General features: G+C 39.7%; 1 protein-coding gene across 1 annotated transcript in view; it reads right to left on the bottom strand.

The window, feature by feature from the left end:
- Nucleotides 1-7200, bottom strand: part of LOC109029544 (uncharacterized) — a 168894-nt gene extending 161694 nt beyond the window's left edge. The window contains exon 1 of the mRNA XM_019040034.2: nt 6664-7200. Within this exon, the coding sequence (XP_018895579.1) occupies nt 6664-6798 (135 nt within the window). The 5' untranslated portion in view covers nt 6799-7200. The remainder of the gene's footprint in view (nt 1-6663) is intronic.
- Between the last annotated feature and the right edge of the window lie 5245 nt (nt 7201-12445).

Below are 12445 nucleotides of genomic sequence, written 5' to 3' on the forward strand. Positions count from 1 at the left end.
ATGCGCCCGGGTACTTTAGGTATATTAGACGTCCCCGTGGTTGACATGTCAACACTTGGACCGAGTTTAACAGAAAAGAACCAAGCCACATCTGCTATTGCCAAATTTAACTGGGCAATTTAATTTTTTACGAGAGATCGTTTGTGCGGATTCCTTTGAAATTTTTAAGGAATTTGCTTCAAATTATGGAGAATTTTCACTGAAATTTGCACGAAAATTCGCACAACCGTTTTCATGAAAAAAATTAACTTGCCCCATTAAATTTGGCAATAGCTGATGTGGCTTGGTTCCTTTCTGTTTAACGCGGTCCACTTAACCTACTTGCTTCACAACTGACTGAATCATTCCAGGCACTTGATACTGAAATTCCTCGTTAATCCAATGGTTTTCTCATTTTCTGCGTTAGTTTGATTGAAATATAAGCACACATATTTGTCCAGGCGTGCATGATCGATTATCGATATTTCCCCGTTTGAGGCTGTGGTTAAGAATCGATTATGAAGGTTTCCGTTGCAAACACCTTGTTTATCGAGCCTTCGTCGAAGGTTTAAATGACAGATCAATCGATAAATCGTAGACACGCCACGCCACTCTGCCGTGCTAAGGAAAAACGCCATACGAGCCGTCAGGCGTTGCTAAATTTAATTTGATAAAACACGAATTTTCTGGTAAACTTATGAATATTTATCGAATCATTCAGTTCACAATTCCACCTGAAAGTCCTGAAAATTTCGAGAAAACATATGTATTACTTCCCTTGAAAACGGACGTTTTATCGAAGGAAATATGGCAACCCTTGAATATTCATACGGCGTTCTTCCTTAGCACGGCAGCACTGCACGATTCATGTTTCAAGTTTACATAGTTCTTGTGTCGGAAAAGCACTTAATTATCTCAGTACAGCATGATCAAAATATGAAGATGCAATTGAATGCCTCAAAGTTAACCCCAGAAAATAATTGTTGGATGGTCATGCGAGTTAGCAGTAATATTGAAGATAGAAAAGAAGAATTGATCAGTTTTCAAAAACATTTATACAGTGACATCGTACTTTGTTAAAGGCAGGAAACTATTTTTTTTTTTTTTTTTTTTAAATATTTAAATTTCTTCAAAAAGTTGGCGTTGATAATAATTGTAGACTAATCCTCACTACCTACCTCACTCGCACCTTAAAGTTGAACTGTTGACTTTGAAAATCGATGAAGGATGCGCGGAGAAGCGTACGTTGATTACAATGTTTCAAAATGTTTGCTCTTTTTCTAATTTTTCTTAGAAAACATGATACTACTCGGACAATCTTGAATGAAACACTAAACAAAAAAAATTCAACTTTTTTTTTTTTGTTTTTCTTGGAGGATGACAATAATTCCTCTCTACCCTAGGGGAGCGAGAAAGTAAAACACCGGCCGCGGAAGTCGTTCTTACGGGCTATACATATAGACAAACCGTCCGCGGTCCGGGTGTAGCACCCGGAGCAATCGAAGCTACAGCTCCAGTAGCCGGAACTTTCGACCTCTTAGCCCGGAACGGACGGTATGCCTATATAGCCTGTAAATTTTTTTCAGTGAACTTTTAAAGAGTTTAATACATTTTGGGCACAGAGAAATTACACGAAACTTGTGTACCTAGGTTTTATCAATGATCGGTCATTTTTTTTACAAAATAAAAATCTTACAAGAAATCTGCAACTTCGGAAACCAAGATATCCTTTTAGTTTCACCATTAATATTCTGCGCTGCACTTGAACTAGCATTATGATTGACCGCTTCCGTCCGAAAATTCTACACTATATTTGTGGCGTTGAGTTGTTTCCGTCGATTTTTTCAGACCAAGGCCCTTGAGCGCATGCGTTACCCTATACCCTCAATCTCAACGAGCTACAGATCGATAAGGTTCCTATCACTTAACCGTTCTGATCCTTTGAAAGGATTGATTTAAACACGAGGAACAGCGACCTCCTCTGGATGAAACAAAGAGGATTGAGCTGATCCGGTAGACTGTCGGATACCGGATGGCAACATCGGTTCAGGGACGAAGCGTGGAATCGTGGATGAATGAAACAAAATTAATGCGTTCATCACGGTCAACTGAAAAAACAAAAGAACAGTGAGTATATCAGCCCACTTCGGCGAAATCTCAACATATCCTTAGAAAGCCCGAATGAACGTCTGACCAAATCTCCCTTGTCAGTGAACACGTGTTTCGATATCCGCTGCTCCTTCCAGCTTCCAACGAAACAGCGCGTATTGCAAAGGGGGTTTTTTCAAAATAAGTGCGCGACATCCTGTAGTAATCCTCCTCAGTGTCCTGATTTTGTTTGATTTATCCTGATTTGATTTGTCCTGGGTTTGTCCGACCCTAAATTTGGAGAAGCCATTTATTAACCCCAATTTGAAGGTTCTACAGATGGAGTGCCCCTCTGCGCCCCCCCCCCCCCCCCCCCGAGCCAGGGGGTCCGGGGGAGGCGAAAAATGTAACAAAATAGCCCCTCCCAGATTGAATTTTGAGCAGTTTTGACTTACAATTTGTGTGTTATTTGAAAGTTGATATTTGACGAATAATACCTCGTAGAGTAATTTTATTTTAGTGTTTGGACTGTTTATTTCTGCGTACTGAGTAACCGTCGGTTCGGTAAACTTTGGTTATATAATTCTATCTTGAAACATTTCAGTAAATTTCTAGGACCACTCTTTTTTCTCCCTTTCCCCCTTTTTCACCCTTTTTGGTCCAAGGGGGGGGGGGGGCGTGCCACCATGGCCCCCCCTAGATCCGCCACTGCTTACGACAATTGCACGCTAACATCTCTGAAGTGTAGCACTGTGTTTTACCACCGAAAAATCAGAGAAAACACTTTGCATCGCACCGCCGTGCCGTAAGGTCGAAACTTTAGTACACGATGTTTTCCTCGAATTTACGAGTGTAATAAATTAGGTGTTGAAGCTGAGCCTTTTATTTTATACCATTATAAAATTAATTAAGGGCCGTGCCGCCCGGCAGTCATTGTGGAGGGCGGGGGGTCACTTTCTATTCACAACAAGGTTATGAGACATGGATAGTATAAAGATAACGGCGTGTGGATACAAGTGACATCATAGGCGCCCCGAACAAATTACATCGCACTGCGAAAAGCTAACGAGAGAAGTGGAAAGGACACCGGTTGAAAAGCGTATCAACAAAAGTCATACGAGGCGTCCAGACATGGGGATCCTAAATACATATAAAATGTCGTCAGTTTAGTTGTTTGTCTCGGGGACTTTTCGTGATCACCTTTGCTTCTTTCTTTAAACACCAGCATTAACATTTCTTTTCAATTAAGGACACCGGTTATCTGCGCGTCCAGATCGATCCCGAGACATCGTTTCCTCTCTGATTTCAGGTGTCTATCGGTTCGGCACCTCCTCTGTCACATTAACTGATTCTCGTCTCACCTTCGCCAGCCCCGGGTCTCGAATTCCATGTTTAATCCTCAACAAGTGTCTACACAACCCTAAATAATTGCGGTCGCCGCAAATGCGATGATAAAATAAAATGGGTTGAGAAAAAAAAAGAGAGGACGTAACGAAAACTCCCAAATTCGTGGAAAAGAAAAACAGAAAGCGAAGAAGCAGTATTGAGGTCACATAGATTAGCAGACAGATAGCTAGAAAGTGTTCTTTTTAGGTTTTTCCTCTTTTGTTAAAATCAATGCCAAGATGTCGTCTTTTAACGTAGTTTGTGACCTAGGTATTCGCAAATGATTCACGTGCCGAAAAAATCGAACTTTATAAATGTCCTTTCATCGACGTCCTCATCGAACTCTTGATGGACGTGAAGCGAAAATGTTGTAAACACGCCATGAAACATGCCTAAACGAAAACGGATAGGCGATATGGTCCACACAAATATGCCACTTTTAAGAATTTCAAAAACATAAAGTTGAATGGTGCAAAATGGGACTATATTGCTTCATTCAGTTGTTTAGCTTGGGCATTATTTTTGGCGAGTCAAAAAAGGGGGAAATGAATGCAAATGACAAATAGAGAACATTATTGCTATAAAAAAACTTGTTTGAATTGGTAACTTCACGATCGCTTAGACTAAAAAAAAGAAATATTGTGAGCTATCCTTCCATTTTGGAGGATGGGCCAAAAAAGCATTCTTGAACGCAAATTCTCAAAATTTTCCTCCTTTGCATGCTTTTGATTTTTTTTTGTTTCCTTGTGAAATTTACCACCGCACGTATTCAAGTGCATTTAAGCCTCCACCAATATCAATGACAGAAACAAAAGGAGTTTCCATGATATGGATCATCTCCCCTCCTCGATTCCATGACAAATATTCTGATTGAATCTCAATCAGTACACTTTTGATTACTGTTCTTTTCAGAATTCATTCAAAAGCAGCTATTTTTGAGCGATATGAGCAACATGCGCAAATGGTCTTTTGAAACCAAAGATAATTTTTTTCGAGACAGCATTCGTAAATTAGTGCTTCCGTAGAATAATTTGTCCCAACAGCAAGCTTCCGCGAGCATTCGATTTGATCATAAAAAGTGCACTTCGAGGGGCATAAATTTTGATTTCACGAGTCGCATTATGTGAGCTGATGGAGGTTAGTACTGGAAATCGATTTCGAAAATTCTCAGTTGCCGATTTTTCTTCAAAACTTATCGAGTTGTCGTTAGGTTCCGGCCAAAGTATCACACGCGCCATGCGACGTTTAAAAAATTCCGCCGCCATTTATTTTTTTACAGACATATTGTTGGTTGAATCTGTTTGAAAATTTCACTGCAATTTATCGGCAGCGCAAAAAAAATTCAGCGAAATTTTCGGACAGCTTCGTTGAACGATTTCTCTGTAAAACATTTAAATGGCTGCGGAAATTTTGAAACGTCGCATGGTGCTTGTGATACTTTGAGACTTTGACTGAAAGGTGACGTTGTATGAATTTTTCAACATATCTGCCCATTCCTGAGCCAATTTTCCTTCCAAAAAAAGAAAATTGACAGATTTTTAGAATTGTCAGCTCTTTTGAAATTGTAAGGAACAAATATATCCAACCTTTATACGCCTGCATCGCCTAAACGATTTCATTTTCAGGGAGGTCCTTCAACTTCGTGGTTCAGTCAACCCTGACCCCGTGGTTCATTCTTCCTTCCTTCCTTAGAAAATTATATTTTATTTGCCATCAGCTAGTGTCTGATCTTTTTAAAATAGTGTTCATCTCGAGGTAACATAGTACCTACACCACATGATGTGAGACCCGTGCAGTAAAAATTAATACATAAATTTAATTTAAGTTATCACTGCAGAGAGGACGAAGAAATTTTAATCAGGTTACATGTTCAACTCCGTAACAAACGGACGGCTTAATCTGCTAAATGCAACTGCACGGAAAAAAAGTGTTAGGGGGTCAGCCCCTAAAAGTGTGGTACCACCCTATTTGTTTGATGATGAGGACATTTCCAATTAATTTCGGAATTGTACCGAGACATTTGAGTCGGTAACCTAATTTATTGCGGTACCTACTGCCACATTGATTGAAAAAGTCTAAATTCGGACTTAACTACCTCTTTTTCTCCGTGTGAACAACAAAATAGAATTGCTCATACATAGCGGTGAAGATATTAGTTACGTGGTAAAAAACGTATACATCTCCATATCAATACTGTCGTCCAAAGAGAGGGTTGAAAAAGGACAACATACCAGTGGTCATATTCTAGGCTATATACCCGTCTTTTCTGGCAACCCGTGATAATTTCCATGATCAGGTCCGTTTCAAGAGTCAAGTTACGAAGGTAGCTCCAGACGCGAAGTTTTAAGGGACCCCTAAAATTCTGTTCGCTTTTGAATATTTTTTCGTTAAAGTTGTATTCGTATCGTGATTCTTATTTCGTTGTTTCTTTGCAAATAGACCCCAATGCACGCTCATAATCAACCCCTTTTAATGTAAAATTGGAAATACAACCGGCATGATCATTATCAGTATTATTGAACATATTATGTATTATAACTTTTATTCATGCGTGTGCAAAAGTATCATGTCATATTTAGCGAACTTGTCAGTAAAATAAAGTAATTTTTTTTAATAAGTAACCTAGTAAGGACTCCGTTTTTAAGATTTGGACTTTATAAAATTGCATCGTTTGCGTAATATTTACTAGTTTTTAAGGATGCCCCGTCTCTTCGAAACGAAGTTCTCCCAACGAACCACCACACTGGAAAAAAAACACTTTGGATCTAGAGTCCAGACTCTGAAAAACATCGACAAGATAAAATACTCTTGATTCAATCGGATTTTTGCTTAAATCAAAAGGAAATCCGCTCTAATTAAGAGGCTTGGTTCTTGATTTAAGCAAAAATCCGATTGAATCAAGAGTATTTCTTCTTGTCGATGTTTTTAAGAGTCTGGACTCTAGATCCAATGTGTTTTTTTTTTTTTCTTTCGGTGCAGCTTCTTGAGCCGCATAATGATCACCTCACCTTCAAAGTCAATGTACTCGAAACGTACCCGTTATGCCTACTCTAAAAACGTCACGCAATGTTATTCTTATCTTATCTATCTGTTATTGTCTCAGAACAGTTCTAAATTTTTTTTAACAATAAAGATTGTCGCTCAAATTGTCTCCGTTCCTTAAATTTCACACTGCGTTGTTTTGAAAAAGGTACATGTGAGCGGACATACCTGCATTTGTAACCAGGAATCAATATCGGAACAACTGCCGTTAACGGAAGATGACAGATTAAACTCAGCAGCGCAATCCGGAACAATTTGATCTTCGTCAATGGAATGGGGCCTTAAAATAACACACGCCTCCATAGTCCAAAACACGCCACAGATTCACGCGACACCGTGTTTTCCTCCCGTGAAAATACCGGCCAAAAACACACCACCAACTCTGGAATACATTCAACTCGATCGCGAAAACTCTCACGGAAAAAGTGCCCGACACGTGGATTCGAAAACGCGGAGAGAATGTTCACTCACACCACACCAGTTTAAAGAGTATTTTACAGTTCAGAACATAGAGAAACCACCGAAGCACACGGCAAGAGTCGTAAAAATCGTCACCAAAAAATGTTTCAAAAAAAGAAAAACAAACAAAATTCAATCGAAAAACACTACGTAGGGGAGAAAAAGGGCACGGCGCGCAGCGCGAGGCAGCTATTCCTGACTTGGACTGGGTACCCGAGCGAACTGTGTCCAGCTCGATTGTTGAGCGCGTGAATGGGCGTGGCCTCGGCGCGGGTCCCCGGCCGCGGCCAATCAGAGCGCCAGGCGCTATATCCCATTCGCTTTTTTATTTACTTATATTCATTCATATTTAGCCGCTCGGCTCGGCCGCGTATCTGAGGCCAGTCCTCTGATCGGAACAGAGTTGCAATTTGTAAACGGGACATTAATAAGGAGCGCGAGTAATTATTCATGAAATATCCGCGGCAGCTACGCGCGACCACTCCGAGGAGGTGGGCTTTCGGAGGTGGGAGTAATTAGTGAACTGCCGCTACGATCGAACCGCTAACCGTGGCCATCTCTGACTTCGGCCACGAAAGTGAGTAATAGCCGATTTTAGCACGGCGAGTCTTCCTTCTTTGCGCGCGGTTTTCTGCCGATGAGTTACCGTGGGTTGCGCGGGTGATATGAAAAATATGAAATATTGAAAATTTCCGTGGAATATTTCATGAAATTTCACAAAGTTGTGAAAAATATAAAAAGGGTGAAACATCACTGGAAAAAAAAAAAAAAAAAAAAAAAAAAAAAAAAAACACATTGGATCTAGAGTCCAGACTCTTGAAAACATTGACAAGAAAAAATACTCTTGATTCGATCGGATTTTTGCTTGAATCAAAACGAAATCCACTTAAATTAAGAGGCTAGGTTCTTGATTTAAGCTAGATTCTGATTGAATCAAGAGTACTTGGACCGCGTTAAACAGAAAGGAACCAAGCCACATCAGCTATTGCCAAATTTAATTGAGCAATTCAATTTTTTACATGAAAACGGTTGTGCGGATTTTTAGGCAAATTTCAGTGAAAATTCTCCATAGTTTGAAGCAAATTCCCTAAAAATTTTAAAGGAATCCGCACAAAAATTCTCTCGTAAAAAATTTAATTGCCCAGCTAAACTTGGCAATAGCTGATGTGGCTTGGTTCCTTTCTGCTAAACTCGATCCACTTTTTCTTGTCGATGTTTTTAAGAGTCTGGACTCTAGATCCAATGTGTTTTTTTTTCCAGTGATATTTTCAGGGGCTGAGAATGCAGCGCGCGCTAAAAAACACCGAAGAGCAAGAACCGGCCGCCTTTCATTTAATTTTGCATTTAATTTAGAGAGATGTTTTTCCATGTTTTTTTATTTTTTTCTGAAATTTCATGAAACACTTCACATGAAATTTCAAGATTTTCTTCTTCGTGAAAAATTTCAACCCTGGATTTACCTGGGCACACAATGCGACGTTTCCCGATCTAAAGAACGTAACTACTTTCAACGTTGCCACATGTCCTTTCAATATTTTTCTCTTTTTACTCGGATATTTTTAGAATGTTTCCTCAGGATATTCCACAGATTTTTCCATGGACTACCATACAAAATCAACGGAATTTTGGACAGATATTTCGCTATATTCTTCGTGTGAAAACAAGAATTGAGTAATTAGATTTTGCAACCTTGGAATAGAGAAATGTCCCCTCTGGGCAACGAAAAATTGGGAGGGGACGGAGCTAAAGCTAGAGCGAGTTCCTCACTATGAAACGAATATTTGAGGAGGAAAATCGCTAAAAATTGGGCCCCAAATTGCACATGTATATCTCGCTTTTTAAATTCGATAACTATTTACAGACATAAGATAGAATGATTGAACATGATATGCACGTTCTGCGGGGGAAGGCGTCCAATAGATCGTATTCGATACATCAACAGATGAGATTGTATCGATATCGATTGGTTCAATGTGTAAACGAAAATCTAAGGTAACGGGTATTTTGTGATCAAATTCTTATTATTTTGAGTATCAAATGGCAATGAAATAAAGTGAAAATTTTAGGAATTTTCTCATTTTTAGCTTTTCCAAATTAAATACTAACAATTTTGTTTGCGGTTATGTTCTATTGTTTTGAACTAATCGAACCACTATTGAATACGATCTGTAATGTCCGTGTAAGGCACATTTTCTCACGTATTTCACCGATCGAAGGGGCGCGCGAGACACGAGGGCTTTTCGCTACAGATCTGAAAATTTGTCAACGGATACAATTTTTTGCCTGTTACCATATGATTAGCACATTATTCCCTCAAAAAGTCTATACAAATCATCGTACCCCCTCCTAATTTGGCCACAATCGCAGTTATAACGAGTCGCACTTACTGAAAATCCTCTTTTTCGCCAATCGGAGTTACAGGCAAAAAACAAAGTCGTGCCACGTTAACAGAGGATCCATCAATTTGGTAACACCGGATTTCCTCCATTTAAACCTATGCTAAATAATCGATTCTTGTCGGAGCACCTGGCCCCTCCAAGATTCGATACATTTCCATGGGTTTAGATGAAGAAAAGACAATGTTGCCAATTTGCTGGATCCGCCAATGCGCATTAAATATCTGGAAATGTGATATACGGATGTGATAGCTGGCGTAGTTTTACGTAATTAGCACAATTTTCCCTCAAAAAGTATTCACATCCCCTTTTTGCAGCAGTTGTTCTAGCTTAACAGATGGTAGATTACACGCGGTGAGCTGTGTATCAAACAACGTAAAGTAGGTCTGTATATCGATTTCAACCTGAACAAACGTCATTTCTTGAAAATACACGAAGGTCATTCGTGTTAATTTTCTCGCGAACCAAGGTCGCTAGAAGAAACGAATGGCATACACTTGAATTCAGTATACTCATAACGTTAATAATTTAAAACTGAGTTTTTAAAATCGAATCAAAATGCAGGAATCACTGCAGAGAGTTAAACACAGTGCTCAAAAGAAATGGTGCACCGCCGAACAGGAGTTGCTTAAATCATGAAAGACATATTATTATTCAAAAATATGATGATGCTAAACCACCCGAAGGATTGCCATGACGGCATAATGCAGGAGACACTTCAGAGACTTCAAGCCTTCACAGAAAAGTAATACAGTGATTTTGTGAAAAGTGAGAAATAACGCTATTTTCACCTCAATGTCACAGGATACAACCAATATTTCCAGCGAAGTCGTGAAAGCTGAAAAAATTACAAGACTTTCACCTGGAATCGCAACATTTGCGCAATTTTTTGAGGGATTTTGAAAAAACGTAAATCTTACGTGAAATCACTTTGATATCTCGGCAAATACGCGATGTTTCCGGCGGTTATGTAAGAACAAAAAATTGCGCGTTTTTTACGTGAATATCGCGGCATTCATATAAACTTCAGTAATTCGAGACAGGCGAAAAGCTCAGATTTTCCTTCAATTTCGCGTGATACCACATGACTACTCCGGAGTTCGAATAGTTGCGCGCTCGGTGTCCACTGCATGTGAATGTGACCAGTGATGATTCAGAAAACACTTCAGCTCAAAAAGCTAAGATTTTCCTTCAATTTCACGTGATACTACATGACTACTCCGGAGTTCGAATAGTTACGCGCTTGATTCCTACATTAAATTAGCGATGAGAGCGTAAATCCTACATTTATAAACTTACATTTTTCGGGTGATAGGCACCGCACACCTATACTCCGAGTTCGAATGATTGATCGCTTGATGTCCGTTTTAACCAGTGTTGATTCATCAAACATTTTCATGCTTTCCGTGAACACTGAATATTAAAAAATATGCGATTATTCTAGAGTTTAGTGATGGCGATTCTTGGATCGATCTTCCAAAAGATCGATTCTCCGAGACCAAAAGATCGAGAAGATCGAATCGATTCTTTCACGACGATTTTTTGCGTGGATCGATTCATTTCACCTGGAATTGGATCGAAAGAATCGGTTCCTAATATTCCTAACTTTTGAGTATATTTTCTCCCGGAACTTAACGACTTGATTGAAAATGAAGAAGATTCTATACAAACATATTTCCTGAGAGGTTATCGCACATAATCCTGCTCAATTGCCTTTCTTTGCGTCCCGATCTTCTCCGATTCTTTTCAGCTCTTTTTGCCTAGTCACAAAAGATCGGACGGAACGGATCGGCAAGGGATCGATCTTTTGTCACGTGACGATTCGTGTGGATCGGATCGGGAAGATCGATCGGATCGGATCGGATCGGATCGTCATATCATGGTTCCATCGGAGAAAAATGAAAGTACTAGATACGATCGATTTCAATCAAAAATCTCCACACACTGATTACTATTCTGTGATCTACTGTTATCAGACAAATTCTTTATATTTATCCATTATTCGTTTGTTTACAAACTCGATCCACGATGCACTAAAAGATCGTCACGTGACGATCTTGAATCGATTCAGAATCGTCACATGACAAATTTAAGCATGTATTATTGGCTCATTTTGAAATTTCAGATCGGCGGGAAAGATCGGATCGTTGGATCGATCTTTTGAAAGATCGATTCTTTTGACCCGATCTTTGAATCGGATCGATTCTCCCTATACGATTCAGATCGATCCAGGAGAATCGATTCTCAGTCAAAAAATCGCTATCACTACTAGAGTTGTTGTAAAAAAAATGATAAATTATGCGTTTTCCTGTCAATATCGCTGCAAGTATCTACGCGACGTTTCTAGCTGTTTTGCAAGAATATAAAAACATACGCGTATGTCACCTTAATGTTGCGGCAAGTATACTACGAATTTCGAATAATTTCGCGCTCCATTCCCACATTTACGATGCGAGCATAAATAGGGGCGGACTGGCAGTCGAAAAGTTAGGAGGCTACCTGGATTTGGGGGCCCCTCCTGTCGTTCGGGGGCCCCTCCCCCGGCAAATTTTAAAAATTTCACACTTTTACAAACGCAATTTTAAGCATTTTCGGAGTCAAATTCAAGAGTATTTGAACTTCAAAATAACCCATTCTCAGGATTCTTCGGAGGCCCGGGCCCCTTCATCACTTCTGGGGCCCCAGGAGCCCACTAGATTTCCCTGTATATTCTGCAGTATTATAAACTTTAAGCGACCTTTTATGTCCTCTTTTGACCTCTTAGAGACAAATTTTCAAGGATTTTGAGGCATGGTAGTGGCTGTATAGGATTGGAAAATTACAACATTACCGGGAAAAAACGACGAATCGAAAAAATCGCAGCGGGGGGCCCTTCAGGGATTCCGCGGCAAATTGTTAGGGGGCAATCGCCTCCCCGCCTCCATGCATAAATCCTACATACATTAATAAACGTTAGTGATTTGAGACGGGCAAAAAGCTAAGGTTTGCCTTCATTTTTGCGTGATACCACGTGACTCCTTCAGAATTCGAAAAGTCCCGCGCTCGGTGTCCGTTTTGACCACTAGTGTTTCATAAGAAATGTGTATGCCAATTTT

The sequence above is a fragment of the Bemisia tabaci genome, chromosome 5 (genome assembly GCF_918797505.1).
Source record: "Bemisia tabaci chromosome 5, PGI_BMITA_v3".
NCBI classification, from domain to species: Eukaryota; Metazoa; Arthropoda; class Insecta; order Hemiptera; family Aleyrodidae; genus Bemisia; species Bemisia tabaci.